General features: G+C 42.8%; 1 protein-coding gene across 1 annotated transcript in view; it reads left to right on the top strand.

Moving 5' to 3' along the window:
* The window catches only part of PKDCC (protein kinase domain containing, cytoplasmic), a 35,757-nt gene extending 17,109 nt beyond the window's left edge, over window positions 1-18,648 (top strand). The window contains exons 3-7 of the mRNA XM_066316127.1: window positions 812-1,083; window positions 4,929-5,008; window positions 5,855-5,962; window positions 15,625-15,798; window positions 17,391-18,648. Coding sequence (XP_066172224.1) covers window positions 812-1,083; window positions 4,929-5,008; window positions 5,855-5,962; window positions 15,625-15,798; window positions 17,391-17,476 — 720 coding nt within the window. The 3' untranslated portion in view covers window positions 17,477-18,648. The remainder of the gene's footprint in view (window positions 1-811; window positions 1,084-4,928; window positions 5,009-5,854; window positions 5,963-15,624; window positions 15,799-17,390) is intronic.
* Window positions 18,649-21,648: the final 3,000 nt, after the last annotated feature.

The raw sequence follows: 21,648 nt of genomic DNA, 5'->3' as shown, positions 1-21,648 counted from the left end.
CTGCTACATTTGGATTAATAGGTTACATAGTGGACTCTAAAGGAATGCATGAATTGAAAACAGAACTTTAGTAAGGGGGCTGAATTCAATGTTCATCGGGGTTGCTGTCTAGCAAGAGTTACTCCAGTTTCTAACCTGCAGTGAAAAGTGAAACATCAGCACAGAGCTCCCACCTCAGGCTCAAAGTGATGCATGAGGAACCTCCAAGGCAGACCCGTCAAGGCAGACAGACAGACGTGTACTTACCCTGAGGTATGGTGAAGAGTTACACTGAACCTGTGGAGCTCCTCTTCCTGGGAGGAAGAAGGAAAAAGGAAAAAATCAGAGGAAACAGTGGAAAAAAAATTATAAAAACAGTCAAGAGGCAGGATCAGTACAGAGGCAATACAGACATGTCTGCAGTTGGAGCTCCAGGCATGGGTGCAGGGCAGTCCAGCCAAAATTTCCAGACCTGGAGTTTGTAAAAGAGCAGGATCAGACTGTGTGGTCAATGCCTGTGCATAATGTGTTATTAAAAGTTAATGCTTTTATTTCTGTTAAAAGTGAGAACAGCAACAATGAGCCCTCCTTCAAAAATAGTGTGGGAAAGCACTTGTAAAGAAGCTTATTTTTGTTTCAAGTCTCGCAGGGTTTTACAATCAGCTATGTTAATCCTGTGAAAAATACCTTGGTTGCAACATTTAGCTTTGAGGGTAAGCTATAATGCTTACATTAAGTCATAAATTTATTAACATATCTTCAGCTGAAGTGGTTTTGTTGTATACTATGCACTGAGAAAATAATACGAGGTACCCATGTTTTTGTGTTTCAGATATGTCTCAGCTTAGTTCGGCTTCTGCATTACTTGGCTCACTCTCCTCTTGGCTCGGTGACATTACTGGATTTCCGCCCTCGGCAGTTTGTGATCGTGGATGGGGAGCTGAAGGTGACAGATCTGGATGATGCCAGTGTTGAGGAGAGCTCTTGCACCAGTAACAGCGACTGCTTCATGGAATTCCCTGCAAGAAACTTCACCCTGCCCTGCTCGGTTGAGGGGCGGTGTCAGAGCATGAACGAAAAGAGGAATCTCTACAATGCCTACAGGTCTGTGATCAGATAAAGTCATGTAGAGTTAAGAGTGGGCCTAGAGCTGCAACACCCTTTATGGGTTTTCACATCAATGAGCACGTATTGTCTCAGAACCAATGCCCAGGAGTAAGTGAAGCCATGAATAATTGTTTCATTTTGAAAAATACATGGCATTTATAACATTTTAAAGATTTAATATTTAAATAAATAAATATTTAAATATTTTCCATACTCACCACTCAGCCTAATTCTGTGGTGGTTGAAGGCCACTGAATTCTTCACTCAAGTAGAGATTTTCGTAGGAGTGAATCATAAACACTTTTGGAGCTTGGGGCCCACAAGTTCTGTGGTGAGATGATTCCAGCAGCTCTTCGGTGTGAATTAAGAGGGGTCTTCACATGTTTTGCACCACCAGCTGAGCAAAGGGCTGGCTTCAGAGGGAAACTTAGAGCTCAGTTCACATCCTGCCCTCTGGCTCAGTGCTGCCTGCCTTGCTGGAGCCTCCTGTGGTAGGATTATAACAGCCCCAGTGAGTCCCTGGAGCTGCTGGGACCACCCTCAGTTGCTGACAATCTGAGGTCTAAGCACAAACCTTTTAAAGCAAGGGTGATCTTTTCACCCTTCCCTCCCAGGGCCAGGTCTTTGTGAGTAGGTGCTGGGGGACTGACTCCCAGTGCCATGCCCACAGTGGGGGACACGTGGGTGATGGGCCTTGCTGGATCAGTTGGCCATGCTGAAGGAGGTGTTCAGTTATTGCAGCTGTCTTCCAAATTTGGTTCTAAAGGTGTGTCCAAATTTACAGCAGAGTCCTTTTGGGTGATGGCTTTGTGTTTGTGGTCTTGGCTCTTCCCCATCAGCCATCACACCCTTGGAGGGCTGTGTGGGATGCTGGGGGAGCCATGTCACTGCTTTCCAGGAAGTCAGTAGTGGATGCTCTCTGCCGTGCTCATCCTGCCATTGCCGCTCCATCTGATAGGCACTGCTGGGACAGTTGGCCTTGGCTGATTCAGATAGCAGGATGGAGATCTCAGAGCAGTGGCATAATGGTATGCTCATTTCTTAGACTTACTTTCAAGTGCCATGGCATTCACTCCCTTCCAGACCACAGTGAAGAGAGGCTGCTCCAAAGAGAGCCTTCTGCGTTGGTTGCAGAGCGCTCACCAGCATGTGTATTGCATTAGCTGACCACACTGAAATGGGCTGCACCACATGACTGCCATCTGCAGTTGTGCAGCTCAGTATTTAGCGTGTCCTGCAAGATTTTCCGTTTCCATTTGCTTGGCTTAAAGGTCTTGCTTAGCTTGCTAGCTTTTGGTTAAGACTGTTTTACTGCTTCTGGGTAAGAAGGCTTTAATAGGGGCCCATCCATCTCGGTCGTAAGTGGGGACATGTCTGTGGTGTGGTGGGCTTGTGGCAGGTTCCTGGTCATGCTGAAGGAAGTGGTCTTTTTCTAATACAGTTTTTATATTGCCTTTGAACTGCTTTCTCGTGTGGAATTCAGGCACAGTGCCCCAGTGTTCTCAGCCCCTGCTTTGCCATAATTCCATGGAGACAGTGGAGTTTTGTTGAACAGTGGATTCATGGTGTGGGAGGCTGTGACCACCCATGCTAAGGCATTACAGCAAACTCTATGCACTTGTCTTGGAAGGTGAAATCCTCACTTCATTAGGGATAGGCTGCTAAATTTGTTATTTTCATAGGTGCACTCTGCTGTTGTAGGCTTAGAGGTTGCCCTCTGATGCTATTGGATAGAAGTCAAAAGCAGCAATACATCAAACAATGCATAAACCCCTTGTAATTTTAAAATATAGCACACCCTAACCTTGAAAGCATACTTAAGTCTATCTTGCTAGTTCCTTTATGAGGTAAATAATTAAAGGAGAGAAAACATTTGGGAGAAACCTCGACAAGAACTGGCCCATCTTGACTTTCAGATTGTTAGCTCCTGTCACAAATGTGTCTCGCTGTTGTTTTCCTCAATGTTTGGGGGAACAGTTTTCAAAGCACTGACAGTTTTGAAAGTAAAGATAATTAATATTTTGAACTATTAACCAATGGCTGAGATAAATTCTCCATCACTGAGAATTCTTAAATTAGGATCAGATAGTTCTCAAAAAGAGACAATTTGTAGGAACGAATGTAAAAGGATCTGACAGTGTGTGTTATGCAGATCATAGGGGATACCACTGGCCCTGGAATCGATGGATAACAAATGTTCCTGCAATTAAGTGGTGCCGACTCCAGCGTCTGTACATGTCAGGATTTCACATGTGGGTGTTTGCAGTAGAGCAGTTGCATGTTTCTGTAGCCCTGTAGCTACGGAAAAACAATAACCTCCGTGACTTGCTTCCAGCCAGCATTGAGAAAACTTAGTGACAGCTACTGAATTTTTGCAAAGAACTATTCACAATCAGTTGGACTCAGCTTTCGGGATAATCTCTAAGCAAAAACAATGAGCTGAAATTTACCAGACAAATTATTTGTTACAAATGTTGTGCTGCTCTTCAGATTTTTGTATGTATTTACATTGGCTGTTTCATACTTCATCGTCAGGAAAACCTACCACTGGGTTATCCCACTTGGGAAAACCGTAAAGATTATTTTTATTTGGGATGAAAAAGAGAGTTACATTCTCAAAGAAATATTCATTGTGTAGGTAGAGTGTCAGCTCAATAATACCTTCCTCTATGAAAAATTTTTGGTATCAGTAACTGAATTATCTGATTTGCGCTTATGTAAAGCATCTGCTGGTGTCCCTCCTGAGCATGAGTCCCTTGAGGTTTTCCATTTGACAATGTGGTCTCTGTATATGAAAAATTGTTTACTTTGCTTTGCAAGCTAGATGTGAAGCAGGGCAGTTTACCAGTTGTGTACTTGTTCTTTTCATTACCTAATATTAATGTCCAGTGGTTCTGTTTATATTGTCAGATCCTGATCTGTCCATCTCCATCTTGGGTTTCTGTGACACTGGGTTAGTGGCAATAGGCAGTAGTATTGGCAAAGTAGTAGATTTAATTTTCATATTCTTCCTTCTCTAAAGGAAGAATATGAAAATTAAATATACTTCAAGTCATGGTAATGACACATTGTTTTTTCTTTTGTAATAAAAAACATTAGAACAGAGTTGTGGAATCTCCTTCTCTGCAGTAATTTAAAAGCCACGAGGACACAATCCTAAGTAACTTGTTCTAGGGAGGCCTGCTAGAGCAGGGAGACTGGACTTAGCTGACCTCCAACCTGCTTTCCAACCTCCCCCATTCTGTGATTTTGTGATTCTGTGATTCTACCTCCATCAGTGAATACCTACATGAATGCATCTTGATTATAGATAAATATTTGGAACAGAGAGGACATTCTGTATTCCAGCAGCATTGAAACAATAGAAGGCAGCTTTCTCCTTGCAATTAATTTAAAAGTCTAAGAAAACTGTAGTAAAGAAAATAGTAATTTCATTTATTAGGAATGAACAGAAATCTAATTTATGTACTTTTAAGGTTTGAATAGAAACCAAGCCCAAGATTTACAGGGTTGATAGCATCATTTTGGTTTGTTAAAGTACAGACAGCTTTGCAAATAGTCACAATCCATGGGGCTTCACAGCAAATTTCTGTATTAATGGAATATTTACACAAAAGTACAAGGCAGCCTTGTATGTAGGAGTGTGGTCCAGGTATGCCAGACAGCTGTGTGTGAATAGTCTCAGCTACATATTTATTTGAGTATAGAATACCATTATATTTCCTGAATAGGTCAGTGGCATATAAGCAATAGGAATTTATTCCTTATGATGTTCAGGAGTTATCAGATGTTTGTAAACTCTTGTAAAAAAAACGTCAATATCGGTTACTTTTCTATTGCAGGTTTTTTTTTACCTATCTTCTTCCACATAGTGCTCCATCCTCACTGAGACCATTACTGGATAAGATAGTCAATGCAACAGGTAATCATAATAAACATGGTAATGCCAAGTAGTTACTTTTTTAGTGTAACCATTATGGTTGGGAGGGGGAGGGTGCTGTTTTTGTGCTCACTGCAATAGAACTAGATTGTTTTTCTATCCAGGATAATATTGCTCCCATACCAAGCTGGTAAGAAGGGGCCCATCCACCAGAGAAATCCCATTTTTAGATTTTGTCTAATCTTCACAGAGGTATTTGTTTCATCCTGACAACCTCAGCACTGGGGTGAACTGCATCAGAATGCAATTAATTCCTTGTGGCGTCTGGAAGAACTTCTGTCCCTGGAAAGGGGAATTTTAATGATAAACCCCAGGATACTTTCTCATTGTCAATGATACCAGTGGTGTTTTATACCTCAGAAGCCAGATGACACAAGTGACGTTTCTATAGATCTTCACTGTTTACCAAGGTAGTGGCTTTGAGACAAGAGTAGTTGCCTGCAACACTGATTTGAAGGTTTTTCAGTGCCTCAGAGTGGCATCTGAAGGGATAATAAATGATGCTGAGCTAATGAGCAAGCAAATGATGTTTTGCTAATGAGTGAGCAAAGCTTTGGAGTTCCCTGTATTGGCTGATGTTGATCTCTCGTGCGGAGTTCTCAGTGTTTAGTGTCTGCAGCTGGATGAGCCAGCCGCTGGAATGCCTGGGTCATGTCAGGTGTGAAACCTGACTTATGGCACTCGGGGATTTCCTGCCCACATCACAACCCTGCTATGGAGCAGGGCACCACGGGGCTCCCATGCTTAGGGCTTCATTCAAATGAAACCTTGTTTTGTCCTGTGCAGAATGCTCCTCATCTAAGTCATTCTTTTCCTCTGCTTTTAAAGGAGAACTTCACTGGGGAATAGATGAGACAGCTGCTCAGCTGGAGAGAGTTTTGAATCTATATAAGAGTGGGGAGTACCTGCAGAACACAACACGGGTGCCGAAAGCTGGTAAAGTCATCTTTCTCCATACTTAAAATATGAGACACTGTCATTGTTGTGAGGTTTGCAAGGGCTAATGTGTGGAAAACAAAGCTCAGTTGTCCTTGAAATAATGCATGTGATAGGATTTTATCTGCTTTTTGCTTCCTGGAAGCCTCCTGTAACTCTTCTCACTATGTAATGTAGCTGGACATCCATAACTGTGAGTAGGCTGTAATGGGAATAAGGCAATCGAAAAGGAGCTCTCCATGACAGATTTATGGAAAATGTGTTTCATCACATCCACACAGTGCTGTGGTAGTATCAGAACCTCCCTGAGCATATACTGGGGAGAATCCAATCATGAGGCCGTAACCCCCCTTGGGTTTCCTGGGACTTAAAAGGAATTTCTTGTAACATAAGCATTTGTAGATTGGAAGAATAAATTTTTACTTCCTTTGCCAGGGAAAAATGGTGTGACTCTCAGCTTCTGCTAGCAATAGAATCAAAAAATAGAAAAAGGAACAGGGTGAAAACGTGGCTGAATAACAGTATCTTTTTCATAATATGTCTGTATGCTATTCAAGCTGTGGTACAAAGTGATGCATGTTCTTCCTAGAAGGATAGCTGTGGAATTGTACATGTCAAAGAATATTATGTGTGCTGGAAATGACTGTTAAGCCCAACAACTGTAAAAGCTGTTTTGCAAATTATTTTTGTGTACGTACAATGTTCATGTCAAACTGACAACATAATTGACTGCAAGTTGATAGGAAAATTATGGCTTTGCTGCAAAAGCTCAGCAGAGAGGGAAAGATGGGTTCTGAATGAAGATGAATGTTGGCACAGGGGATTTGAAAAGTTCAGTGAAGCATTTGCTCAGTGAAAGAGACACAGGAGCCAAATTCATTCCGGTTGTAGCTCTGTTAACCTCAAAGGACCATGATACCAGGGATGATTTTGACCCACTTATCAGAATAATTCAATATTTATTTTGTTGTAAAATTGGCAGGAAAATTGTTGCAGGTGTTCATTTAGCTTTCTAATTTTCAACTTTTCATCACAATCTGTGCTGAGTGATACCTGTCAACACAGCAAAATTATTTTCAGCAGCACAATCAATAGTACAAACATGTCCATTGTTGAGGAAGTGCCAGGAGAGTTGGTCTATGATGCTGGTTGTTTCCAGATTTCATTGCTGTATCAGGATGAGGTGAAGTTTTTTAATTTTAGAGGTCTGTCATGTTTATAAAGGCTCCCAAGGAGAGAAGCTTTGGACAGCAGTATCAATGTATCAGTGCAGGTTTCCATTGGTACGAAGGGGAGCTTCATGTATATTTAGCTACTGGAATAATTACACTTTTTTTTGTTCATTTAATTCTGTGGAGTCCTGGATAACATAACACAGAATCCACTACACCCATGTTCATGGTTGGCAATGCCCTGCTCTGCAAGGAGCCTGTTTTATTTGCAGGACACTGCTAATGGACTTAGGCACTTCACAGCGTGACCAAAGATGTTGAAAATCTGTAGATGCTTTGTTTAACATATTGGATAATGTACATTAAGTACCATGAGTGTAATATTGAATTTCCTTGATAGGAAAATGTTCTCAACCTCAGGGACAACCCTGAGGAATTGGGTATCTTACTAGAAATTACACTTAGATGTGTTGTCAGACTTAGCTGCCATACCTTTAAGATGTGCAGGCCTGTTTCTAGTTCGTTCTAAGGCCACTTTAACCAAACAGAAAAGATATTGTAATTTATTTCTATATTAAGACTCCCTTTCCTTGCCATACAAATATGAAGGAGTCATATCATGAGGGTTAAAATGTGCCTACATATCCACATTTATAATTTTAATTCTAACCATAATCTTTCCTCAACTGATATTTGACTAGTATTTAATACTAATACCATGTTGGAATTACTTCTTAAAATTTTCAATCCAGAGATTGCAGAATTAGAAATTATTAATTAGAATTTATTTGGAGATAATGGAATGAGGAGTTCTGCTGTAGTACAGTGGAGTTGCAAGAGAAGGGTGACAGGTGTCCTGGAAGGGAATGGTATCCACAGAATCAGCCTGTTCTACTGGCAGGAAGTGCCCAGCTGAGATTGCATCCTCACCACTGCAGCCAAGGCTGAAGAGCTGAGCAAATGGAATATTTTGTATAGATATTGGTAGAGGGATAGACAGGGATGAAAAGGATCAACTCGGATATTTTCCCAAGCTGTAGGTTGAGGTCCTACTTTGGCCCTGTTTTGACAAAAAAAAAAAAATTTTAAGATTGCATAATTTTATAAAATATTTTCTGTGTTACTCTGCAGCATAGAGAAAGTTCAAGAAGGGTGTTTTTCAGCCGAGTGCTAAGTTAAACTAAAATTAAAGGTGATCATTTGGTTCTGAGGCCCCATCGGAGTTAATCAGCTTTGCATTCATACCCCAATGGGTGCCAAGATGGGGGAGGCACAAGTTTGCATCCATTTTGCTCCAATGATTGAAACATCACAAGGTGACTCATTCTTGGGACTTGTGCTCTCACAAATAGTAGAAATGACAAGAATTTGTGATGCCAGTCTCCTGGCATGTAAAAATTTGTGATGAAATAAGGCCTTTCTGGTGCACAATTAATTTTGAAATCCTAAAAGAAGGGGAGGAGAACTCAGATCCAAGAATTCTAAGGTTTTGTTTTGGTTTTGAAAAGAAATTACAGCAGGTTCATTTAATGGTGCTTCAGAATTTGTCTTAGGCCTTAAATGCTTGGAATTATGCATTATCTTGGATAGGGCATTGTAAATTCATACTAGGAAAAACAAGACCATCATCTTGGGTAAGTCATTTAAGGCCATAACTAAAGTATAAATGTTGAGGAAACAGTGTGTTATCTACGTGAACTTACGTTTTTGAAAGGAAGACCTCCTCCTATGAGCACCACAAGGTGAGAAAGGTAATATTGATAAGCAGTAGGGAAGCGACACGAAGAAAGTTCTTGTCAGCCCTAGTGTTCCCATAAATAAAGTTTAACAAGATGACATAGTCATATTACAGAAGGTCTTGGATATTAAGCTTTCACTGTGCTTCAGCTGTAAAGATTTTATAGTGCTGTAAATTATATTATGCTCTGGACTTTGGTTTAGTATCTTAGAGTGGAGGCGTGGGAGACATTCGATAGCTGTGTATGTGTTCTGCAATCATAAATCACACTGCTGTTCATGTTGATATGGGAACATTGCAGCGTTTAAAACAACACCAGGAACAAATGCTTTTATATTCTATTGGCTCTCGGCCTCCCTTGCTGGAATCCAGAAGAATGTGAATTAAAACAGGAACCATGTATTCCTTCTGACATATGTTATCTAAAAATGATTAAATCATTCCATTAATTATCCAGATTAAGGAGACTGTAAAAAAACTACTGATGTTCATCAGTAAAGTCATGCCCCAGTATCAACGTTTTTATTACTTCAATCAAGTGACTGTGATTTGTACCAACTGAGTATCTGGCTCTTGAGCTAAGCCCCAGCCTTCCAGTTAACTCAGAATTTACTCAGAAATGCGTGAAATCAGCTAACACTCATAAATCTGATAGCTTTGTTATTCATTAAAGCTAATAAATGACCCATTATTAGGTCTGAGGGTGTGCAACCCCACAGAAAGCTGTAATTAGCTGCTGTTGTTAGCTGAAAGCACATTCTCAAAGCTAAAAAAGCTGGAAGGCTGGACATAAAGCAAAGACACGTTGTGTTTTCCTTTGTCTCAGGACAATTTGGCAGGATTATGCTGTATGTAAATATTTACAGTACGACAATGTTTTGAAAAAAATATTCTGCAGGGTCACTATAGCAACCTGCTTAGGAAATTGTAAATCCACCCAAGAGTTATTGAAATCAGGAACAAACTGCAGCCCAGATTCCTGCTCTATCGTAAGATATTATAATAAATCTTATCAGTATAAATTATTTTATACATGTGCCTTTGGTGTCCCTTTCCCAGAGCCCTCAGAGCTGAGGGGGGGAAGGTGCACAGGGCAGAAAATCTCCCTTTACAGCCTGCCTTGCTGGGAGGGCTCTGACATCGGGAGCCAGGCAATGCCAGCACACAGGAACAGAGGAGCAGCTTACTCTGCACCCAGGTGGGTCTGTGCAGCTGTGCCCTTACCACGACCAGTTGCTTGTTGCTCACTTGTATCTCCACTACTGTGCCAACCATTTACCTCTTCCCTGAGCAATGTGTTCTGCTGTTGCTAAACTTCTCCCTGTCCAACTTGGCACTGCGCAGCAAAATGCTTTCTGCTGAGGTCCTCAGTTCCCATCCCGAATGCTAAAGAAGTCATTGAGCGTCTTTTATAAATCCTGTGGGCATCTATCTTCATGCTTAAATACCCAACACATGACCCTAGGCAACTTCTGGCTTGTCCATCATCAGCATCGTTGCTTTTATGATGGAGTGGACCACATGCAGTGTTTAAGCATCTGTAGGACATTTCGGGCTCATTGCTTTTGGTGTGTACCACAGAGGTGGCTGTGGGTATGGAACAGCTCTCTGGGATGTGGGGCACGAGGCAGGAAAAATGCTCAGCTGTGTCACGTTAACAATGTAAGGGAACGTGTCGTTCCCCTGGTTATTTATTTGTGTTTCGGTGACAGCCTGCAGACCGATCTAAGTTCGGCTCTGCTGTGAGCACAATGGCAGCGCCCACAGAGCGCGGGGCCCGCCTCGCTCCGGCCCTCCCGCAGGAGCTGCCAGGGGACGGGAACGCTCCCCCAGGAGCAGGGCTGTCTCCTGGCCTGCCAGGGGCAGAGCCGTGTCCTGCCAGGGGCAGAGCCGTGTCCTGCCAGGCCAGCCTGTCTCTCCAAACAGCTGGGATGTGTCAGGGCTGAGGGGAAGCAGAGGCCTGCCCCTCGCTCCCTCAGACGAACCAGAAAGCCTGCAGCGCACTGGGCAGGGTGCTGGCGCGGCCTGCTCTCAGAAGCGTGTTTGAATGCCAGGTATTGGAACATGAGGAAAAGTTCAGCGTAAAATGAAGCAGGCAAAAAACATCAGTGTATTGTTGTCTCTTTTGGATCCAATACTGTTCTCCAAAAGCTCCCTGGGAATCAGAGGGGACTGTTTGTTAGGGCAAAACGCTGCTCAATACCACTTTTTGCTGATATTGGTTCTTTCTGCTTACTTGTGAGCAAAGCAATTAAAAGCAATTCCAGAGTCAACTGCTGGTGTTCCTCTTGAGACTGGAGGAGAAAAGGAGGGAGAAAAAGGAGCAACGTGATTTTTCTCTCGAGGATGAACGTGGCTGTGTCTCTGTCATTGACAGTGAATTGGCAGGTGATAAGACAACTGGGCAAATCTCCAACAAGTAGCTGTAGTTGGTAGTAAAAATGCAGTCTGGCTGCTGTGGCTGAAATAAACGGTCATTAGGACTGATTAAAGTCAGATTCAGGGTGATTCAGACAGGCTAAAAGGGGGAAACCACAGGCGGTTTCACATAGTTTATTATATACTTGTGGAGCTCTTTATGTGATTCAGTCTAGTAACAGTGAAAATGAGTATGTTTATAGATAGTAGTCGGCTTTGGGACAATGCAGGTGGGTTTTGATGGGAAAAAAATAGAATAAGAATTTAAAGCATTTGCTTTTTTTTATAGCTCTTGCACTGGTCAGTGATGCTGCAGATTGCTTTAAAATATGCCTCTCTTACTTGTCACAACAAGTGAGTGATCTTGGTTTCGTGATCGCTGTGGCCACCATGCAGATGTGGCTAACATGCTAAGAAACTTCTAAGATTTTGGCCTGATCATAGCAGTATGTTTTGATTGATGAGAACAACCTTGTAAAAAATATTGAAAATTATAAAAGCTATCACAAAACAAAACTTTTGAGGATTGCCTGGATTCAGCATAACAAGGTATCTTGAAGTTCCAAAATGTTTACTAGAAAAAATGCTTTGGAGTAGAAGCTATCTGTGTAATTGTGAGCTCTTGTATTACCTCCCCTGTGTTAAACTCTGGAGTAAATGCATTCTAAGTGACATCAATATCAGGCTTACTCCATTGCATTTATTTGCTTCAATCCTCACAAAATTAGTTGACTGAGGAAAGGGTTCTTTTTCTGCTGATACCAGTAGGAATGCTTTGCATTTCTCTGATCTATTCCTTGCCATTACCTCGATAGACTTTATGTACTCTCTGTCAAGGTATGTGTATGTACCCCAATGTGTAAATTTATGGCTGCATTTATAGTATTAGGCAAGCATTTATTGGTTTTAAACACCATTAGTCTGGAAATTGACCAGAACTTTGACCTTTTTATGATGTGATTTACTGCTGTGAGCCTTCAAATTCCAAGGACTCCATTTAAGCAAGTTTTAGGTCTTGGCAGGACAAAACCTTGAGCTGGAGCTGTCTTTAAACCATTGGAGTACTGCTTAATTGAGTAGCGGCACTGTGGTGACCCATTTAAAGGTGTAGGGGAAGTCCAGCTCTCCTGGGGGCTGGACCTAATGTGATTGCTAGGGCACATCTCAGTGGAGGAGCATCCTTCAGCAGGATCCTTCTAGTTCATGTGAGAGGAGTGCATTTCTTGACAGCTCATACAAATGAGAGCTAAATGGTAAGCTCCCTAAATCGACATTATGCAAGTAAGAGATTCCAGGGATACTTGCCTTTACCATGCAAATGGGCAAGGCAGCTGCCTTGCTCTGCTGGAGATGGAGTGAGTTTTGAAGAGAAGCTCAGTTTGCTTAGATCACCATTTGCATGGTGTGGCAATGAGTTTCTGATCAGTTCTGACTGTAATGGTTTAAGAGGTGATCTCCTCCTGTTGGCTTCCCAGGGCAAGCAGGGGTGCCTGGCTGGAGTGGGAGCAGGAACCAGGGTGCAGGGCCATCACATGTCCCACTCTGTACACCTTGTGGCTGCCTTCCCATTGGGATGCTCCTAAGGGAGCATCCTAAGCACTCCTAAGGGAGCACTCCCAGGCAGCCATCACTGCAGCTTGCCTGCAGGGGGGGGAGAGGGGCTGCCTTCCTGCCTTTTCCCCTCACTGCATCCTCCCCTCCCTGTGGACAGCATGGGCTCAGTCCCCAAACTGCAGGTATCCAGTGGCCTGTGCCAGCTGGAGGCCCTGCCAGAGGCTGCCCTTGTGGACCCCGTATGACTGGGTCCTTTCCCGTCGATTCCACTGGCTGTGTTTCCACCTGTGTGGTGCTTGGTGATCTCACAGCCAAAGGAAAATTTTCCTTGCATCTGTGTCACGCTGCCATGTTCCTGTTACCAGGAGTCACTGGAGATAATTGTGGCTTTCCCTCATGTAGGAACTGGCAGGGAGCAGTGAGGAGGGAAGGGGCAACCACAGGGCTCTGCTGCATGGTGAGACCACTCTGGCATGGCTGTTTCCACCCTCGCTTGCACACTCAAACCAGGACCTTGCCATCGCAGTTACTGCTGGCCCAGCTCCATTGATTGATGTGTCTGAGCTGCCCAGATGATTTACCAGGCTTGGGCACCTTGAAAAAGGCAATGGAAAGGGAGAACTTTATCTCCTACTTCTGACAGATCCTCAGGTCATGTAAATCACTGCTGCTCTTTTGAAGTCTGTGTATGTCAGCTGAGAGCCTAACCCCTGAGAGCTGCACTAGGAGCAGTGCTGAGGAGAAGGAAGTGCTATAGGCCTATTAAGAAGCATATCTGTGCTTAGAGGAGTATAAATATTCTAAATATTAAATAAGGGTCCTGAAGGTGGGCCTCTCCCTTGTGTGAAGAAAAATACATGATGTGATGACGTAGGGCTGCTCTCTTAGTGCCGTGATGGTGTGCTGAGGGACGCTGCAGCTTCCTCCCAGCCCCAGCGTGGAGCCTGTCAGACTCCCAAAGTGTCCTGAAGAGGGGCTGGGACAAACTCCCTGCTGTCGCAGAGAATCAGGCAGATGCTTTATCCCCTGCTGCCGCAGCAAGGGCCACCCTTCTGTGAATGCCCTCTGTGGCCTGGGGCTTGTCACTGTGCAGTGTGAGGTGGCCATTCTGGTGGTGTGCAAGGAGGAGCTTGGATAATTTATACATTTTATATCCAGTCAATGCAGCATGTATGCTGATACAAATGGTTACATATGGTGCTAACTACAGGGAATTGATTTTTTTGTTTTTAATTTGTGCACATCATTGTACTGTCCTAGACTGTGAGGTACAAATCAATACTCAGCAGTTGACATGTGGAGATAAGAGAACATTCTGTTACATTCAATTATTGTTACACTACAGTTGAAGAAACTGGGAAAAAATGGATTTTTACCTAGCCGACAGTTTTAGTTATGCTCTGACTTCTCTTCAGAAGAAATGCATAAATATTTTTGATGGAGAAATGAGAGTCATCATGTGAAACTAAATTTTGATTTTTTTTTGTCTTCTTGTGCATGAATCTGCATTTCCTCAATTAAGAAAGCTTTTTTAGCTTTTGATTTAAGTGGAACACAGTCAGCTCTGATTTTGCTTCTTATTTGGGAATGTTTCTTATGATACTTTTAATGAGCTAAGGCTTAAAATAGAATGCAGTTACTACATTTGTTTCCCACTATTTCAGACTGTGTGATGAGAATGAGCACTTGTGAATGTACACTTCTTTTCCCAGTGGAAATTCTGACAGTTTGGAGTAGCAGACACACTCGCCTTTGACTCGATGGTGTTCATACAATGTGCTGTATGAAATATTAGCAGGCTGAATCAGCAGAGCCAGGCAAAAAATGCCTGAACTAAAGTGACTTAAGAATAGGCTGTGAGTCAGGGCAGGCAGCTCTGGTTTCCATAATAGATACAATTAGAAGAAATATAGAATGTATTTAGTTTTTTGAATAGGACATGGGGAGGAGAGACAGGAGGGAACCATTAATTTGCGTGTCTGGAGGCTAAATAGAAATGTTTATAAATGATCAGCTGAATTTGCTGATGCATTCATTAGAGAAAGCCCCGTTAGTGGCTGGGAAAGTGAGAGGAGCTGTGAACAGAGAACAAGAGGCAGCTCATAAAGGCAAGTGAGACTGAACGGCAGCCAAGGGAGAGGAGCAGTCGGTGGGGCAGCGCGGAGGCGCTGGGCGAGGACCACGCTGACATGCTCCCGCTACTTTTTCCACCCCCCCTTCTCTTCAGAGGCCCATCAAGCGACTCCTCTTTTGTCCTAATCTGAGCAAGCAAAAAAAGTTTGCTTAATTAAAAGCCTGTCTTTTCTCCCTTCTCTAAAGGAGCCAGAGGAAAATAGCGTGCTCTTCTGAGGGAGAGGGAGGGCTGGGAACGCCTGGTCAGGTCTCACCCCGACAATCCTGCTCACTGTTGAGAAGTAGGACAGTGAGTCAGTTCATTCAAGTGGATGCTGTTTATTCAATGGGACATTCTTCCTGTAAAACTCCTAATAAAACCAAAGCCTCGCCTCCGCAGTGGGGAAGGGGAAGGGGTTTTGTGCACAGACTGTTTATTTACAGACGCTTTCTGGAGAAAGAGGTGAGAAGAAGAAAGGAGGAAAGGAAAAGGAAAGTAAGGTGCAGAGCTATAAACACATTTGGGAGTGAACCAGGGCTGGTACAGTCTAAACCGTCAGCTTTTCCGTCATATATCCTGCTCCTAAGCTGTTCTAATAAACCTTGCCTGTTAAAAACAACCAGTTTACTGGAGCTTTCAAACAACTGTGCTTTGCTCTGATTTGCAGAGTACAGACGGGTGCCTGAAGCCCATATCCCTGATGAGAACTACAGATGTTGGCCATCCTACCATCACAAGGGCTGCCTCCTCTCTGTGTTTGATATCAACGAAGCCATTGAGATCTGTGACAGCTACTCCCAGTGCAAAGCTTTTGTCCTAACAAACCAGACGACTTGGACAGGTAGGTCCTGGATGCTGTGGAGGAGAAGCAGCAACTGAATCACCTGTTCTGGCTGCTCTAAATGTTTTAATACAGCTTGGGGAGTGTGTTGTGCTGGGTTGTGGGAGCCACCAGCAGCATCTAGAAAGGAGGTAGTTTCTGAAGGTTCAGCTGAGGCAGCTTCTTTTTTGCTGAGACTTCTCTTTGCCAGCTGTCAGGGGAGCAGAAACTACAGACAGGCTCACAGGAGCTGGCACTAGAGGGCCAAGCACGTGGACCCGAGGTTACCAAACCACAGGATCTGGAATGTTATTTTTTTGCATTTTTGTGCTTCTGGGAGGTGTTAACAGGCACTTCCATGGAACCAAGAGAAAACTAATTTCTGTTAACCTTGCCTATGGCTAACCTGTGACTACTGGGTCATCATGTCAGTCTATCTGTAGCTGGAATATTGAAAATAATTAATACACTTAAAATGTATTTATTCTGGTTCAGAGGAATTCATAGGAGGTTTATAGCAGCTCCTGTCTCAGATTACAATATTAAAAGTTAATGGGACCTAACAACAAATAAGCAATATTTGTAGTCTTATTTGTCATTCCTGTTGCCATCTCATTCCTAATGCACGAGCACTTGAGTCCCTGAAACCTGCAGCTCGGAAATTTGCTCAGTGGTTGAGGTATCCCATTTGCCATATGATACTTTTAAAGAAAATAGTGTTATGGGAGCCCCCTAGAGAGGCAGGCTGGGAGCAAATAGCATTTGATTTTCTCAAGTTTAGAGAGGGAAGGCAGAAGTGCAGTAGATATGGAGTGCATCTCTGTGGTCTTTGCTGCAAGGAAAGGCAGTAATTTTGCAGGTCTCTGGGGCAGCAGCAGCTTGCTGGGAGGTAGGAATGTGAATAAGATGCCAGGTCAGTGAGTGTGGGGAGATAGAAGAGCTGTGCTGTGGCTCCCACAGATACCAAACAAACAAACCTTGCCAAATTCAGACCTCAGTGGCCTTGGATATAAGTGTAGCAGGTGCCTTATGCTACCCAGGCTGCTGTCACTTGCTGCTGCTTTCTGTCTGAGGACTTGAAACTTTTTTGCAGCTTGTTCAAAGCCCAGAACTACAAAGTGATCAGCAAGAGCTGTTTCAGAGAAAGTCATGTTTAATACACCTTGCACTGATCAGTTTTGTAAAGATCAAGCGTGCAAATATGATTCTGCTTCTGTACAACCAAACATGAAGGATGTCCTCCATTTAAGCCTTGAACTAAAGCCTGTTTGTATAAGTGGGAGTCTAAAAATACTTTTTTAGAGACCACATGGAATTTGTATTAAAAACTTCAGACCTTTTCTTTGTTTACTGTGTTAGCTGTGCACAGCTGTATCTTAACCATGATTAGATAAGAGTAAAGATACGGAAACTGGGGAACTTTGGTGCCGTTTTAGACAGAAACCATCCAGGTTTATACCAGCTGAAGTTAAGAGGGAGTTCAGTCTTGCATGGCCTGAAGAATGCATAGGTTGAAGTAGAATTTGAAATGTCAGTATTTTAAGGTAGGCAACCTTTTGCTCATCACTAATCTAAGTATTTTCCCCTTTTCCCCCCTTTCCTATTCAATGCAGGTCGGCAGCTTGTCTTCTTCAAGATGGCCTCAAATCATATTGTGCCTGATCCTGACAAGATAACATATGTGAAAGTGACAGACTGACACCTAAAATGGCTCAGTCTGACACGTGAGTGATAAGAGCTGTTTGTGTATAAATATAGGCAGCTGTTAGGTAGAAGGCGGCTGTGGCCGGAGAAATAATTGCACTATTACTCATTCTAATCTATAGAGTGCTAAAGGAAACTTTAAAGAAATAACCTGCATGACCAGGATGAATGTGCAATAAAACAAGATTTTGAAAATGTGATTTAAAAACAAACCAAACCAACCCAGAGCAAGGTACAAGAGATGATACACTGTTAGAGTATAATTTTGGTTATAAATCAGCTGGCAGCTCTGGCTTTTCTAACCAAGGTTAGCATAGCATTTCTGACCTATACATGTGTGTCCAGGGATGAAAGCTGATCATTTCTCTGGGAAGCCTGTATCCTCCACACTGATATTTATTTGGGCACGTACAATCACAACAGAGGAACTGAAGCGTATCAGTTTGTCAGCTGAATAGCAAACGATACTGAGGACAATCAGCATTTGTGTTAAAGCTATGGAATATGCAATGCCGGTGTATTTGTCAAACGGAAGGGATTGCTTATGTTTAGAATTGCAAGACTGCAACTAATTTTCATTTTTGCTTCCACTGTTATCATAAAGTTTCATTTTTAATTTGAAAGAGCCATTTTGTAGATCTAGCAAATCACATAAGCATATGAATAGTCCCACTGAAAGGGCAGGGTCTTACCCGAGTGCCGAGTGCTTTGCTGGATAGGCCTAAGCATATGCTTACAATTAAGCCTGGGCTTAAGACTTTTGTTGAATCAGTTTGAATTGTTCAGGAAGCCACATCTTTGACAGACTGGCAAAGCAGCTGGTTGAACAGTACTAATTTAACGACTATCTTGCAGCTATTTGTACCTTTTATCATCAGGTCCTTGGTTTTCTAAGGCATGGCTTGCTGATTCTTAGAGTGAATGAAGTAAATGACCTTAATGATGTCAAATGAATGCTAGCCTTAATTCTATATAAAATGCATCTTAAAGGCGGGGTGTGTCTAAAGAATATGCTTTCAATGAAAGCAATGAAGTAAATGCTTAAGTGACCAATGTCATACTGTTTTGTAGTTTGTACAGTCAGGAAAAAAATGTGCTTTTGTTTCTCAAATTGTTTATTTTTGTAAAAAAAAAAAAAAAAAGATAAATAAAATTTCTTTTATTCTTGGTTTTTGTGTGTTTGTGTTTCAAATAAATGCCTAAATCCAGTGCATTTTATGTAAACTTAAACTTGGGATATTTTTTCCAGAAAGGACTGAGGTTGTTCCAGTGTTTCCCAGGGAAGAGGAGGTCTGTTGGTACCTGGAGTACTTGGTGGCTTTGTCTACATGCCTGCCATTCATAAAGTGAGTCATGGTCAGCAGACGGTGGTTGAGCAGCCTTTGCTGCACTGTGCTTTACCTTATGCTGGTATCAGCCTTTTAGCACTTGGAAGGGGCAGTGGTGAGAGCAGGACTTGCTGAAATTGCTCCTTGGGCCAAAAGGGAAGCCAGGCAGCAGCCCCTGCCAGGGAGGGGCAGGGAAGGAGAGCAGGAGAGTCGGGAGGTCGGACAGCAATGTGACTGGGCAGGACAGAAGGTCTTCCAGTGACACCACGGGTAGTGGATCTCACCTCACCATGGTTTCCCTGAGGTCACCCATGCCCTAATGGCTCTGGCAATTGGCTGAAGGGATGCCCTGTAATGGCTGTAACTCACAAATTATCAAACTCCCAGCTGTAATAGTTCAGCTGATTGTGTCACCGTGCACTTAGGAACCCATCAATCATACTGTGGTAATAAACAAACACTACGGATTCTTTTAAAATTGCTGCATAAATCATGCCAACACATACTGCACAGTTCATTGAAGTGATATGGGTTGTTGGCAGTGAGGTGCTGGTATGTATTTTGAAAGTCTTTAACCTCCTGTGATTTCCTTCCCATTAAGCACTGCACAGTTCCAAAAATACTCAGCATTTAAAAACATTCTTTAAATTTAAATTCTTTAGTTGCATTCCTACGTAAAAAATGCCAGCATTTAAAAGAAAAAAAAAAAAAAAGGCATCCCATCCAGGGTAATACTTTAAAGTTGTAGTAGGTAACTTTAATAATTTCATTCCATCACTTTATGCACACTGGAAAAAATGCCTCTTAAGTCAGGAATTGTTTATGCCTAGAATTAAACAAGGTTGCCAAACCAATTTATATCAGCTTTTGCAAACAGAGATCATGTAAGCAAGAAAGAAACATAGCTGTGAGCCAAGAAGCTGGATTTTAAATTTCAGTGGTAATCAACTTTATACAGGCAGGTTTTATAACTTTGAGAGTAAGGTTTCCAGTGGAAATGCTGATTAAAATCTTAGTGAGAGAGGTGTGATACTACAATAAGAGAATTTAACAGCCGTAATGAGCACTGGTAAAATTCTGAATTTATGTGGAGAAAGTGATTTTTGCAGCAGTGAGTCTGATTCAGCAGTGCTTGACTGGCACATGTGGCATGGAAACCCTTGAGAAGCCACAGAGGAGGAGGAGGAGGAGGAGGAGGAAGAAGAGGAAGCAAGGCACAAAGTGAGTCAGTAGGTCTGGGCCACTCAGCCTGGGACCTGCTTCATGTTTTCTGTGGAAAAGGCACTTCTATCTGTTTTTTCCCCTAGCTTTTGGACTGCTTTTTACATTTCCTGGCTTCCACAAGCCACAAGGTAAAAATATGAAAGAAGACACCCACAGGGCTTTAAACGACTGCTGTCTGTGTGTGCACGTGCACGTGTGTGTATGTGTATACGTATTTATGTACGTGTCATGCTGAACAGAGAGAGCTTATTTCCTCAGTGAAAAACCAATTGCCTGTGCACAAAATGAAGTGCTAAACAGGATGTTGAGTTCATCTGGAGAAGTGAGAGCTGCGTGAGGCAATGGGTGCTGGAGCTCTGCAAGGGGCTGTGCTGAGTGGCCCAGTCCAGTACCACGTTCCTCTGGCTGGTCTGAGGCTCAGAGCACCTCCAAGAGCTGCCCACTGTCTCCTGATGGTGTGGTGACGAGGTGATTCTAGGCCCACCACTGGGAACAAGTTCCAGGCAATGAAACAAGCACTGGCCATCATCACCTGATGTCCTGAGGATTGCAGGAGACACATGCTAAAATCTTTCATCTTTGCTTAGACCAAAATAATATGTGTTCTTCTATTTTTCTCTGTCTTGTCTGAGCCTACTGCTTTATCTCAGCTCATTTTTCAGAGCTTTCTCCCCAACTTCAGTGTGTCTTCTTAAGCAGAATGCTGAGGTCTCCTGTAATCAGCTTCAAACAGTTGGTCACAACTCTCATCACGTCTGAGAGAAATCTGTGATGGAATTAGTAATGCTGCCACGAGCATTCGTTGCCATGAGACAAAGCCTGAAAACAAGTGGGCCCTGTTTCCTGCTGAGAACTTCAGGTATAGTTTGTATAAGGAGTGAAGGATGTTGGATGGGCAGTGAGATGCTGGCAGAGGATGTCAGGTACTCTTTCAGCATGAGATAATGGAGTTCAGTGTAGTACAAATATTTGTGATTTGCTCTGCCTCTCACTGCTTCACTGAGGCATTTTGCTTAGTCCTTCTGCCAGCCATGATCAAGGTTTCCCATAAGATCTGGGAGATTTGTGGGAAGCAGGGAGGACAGCAACCTGGCATGAAGGCAGCTTTTCATTCTGGGGGACATTCGCCTAGAGCAGGACCTGACCGTGGTAGGTGCATAGCAAAGACCTCGTCCCTGCCTCTGGAATTCACCTTATCAACTTCTACCAAGAGGATTTGTAATTCAAAGCATATGGAAGGTGGCAGTGAATATCCAGAGATCATATTATGTTGCCTGTCAGGAAGTAATAATATGAACAGTGATGATGTGAATAGTGATGTTCAGAATTAGTAGGAAGAGCCTCATATTGTATTCTTTAGCACTAAATTCTGTGAAGGCTCAACTGCAACCTACTATTGAGGGGCAAGGGGGGAAAAGAAAAAATGGAGTGGAAAGACTCCACAAGTTTTTTCGAGGTAAACATATACCTAACCTTTTGGTCAAAATGTGAAATGGTGTTGAAAGAAGTCAAACAGATTTGGGTTGAAAAGGCTCATCTGAAGTTTTCATCAAATGACTGCAGAAAAAAAAATGGCACTCAAAAACTAATAGGAACACTGGTGGAAAGCAGGCAG

The sequence above is a fragment of the Sylvia atricapilla genome, chromosome 3 (assembly GCF_009819655.1).
Source record: "Sylvia atricapilla isolate bSylAtr1 chromosome 3, bSylAtr1.pri, whole genome shotgun sequence".
NCBI classification, from domain to species: Eukaryota; Metazoa; Chordata; class Aves; order Passeriformes; family Sylviidae; genus Sylvia; species Sylvia atricapilla.
Note: the sequence above shows the minus strand (reverse complement) of the source record. Positions and strands in the feature narration are given on the sequence as shown.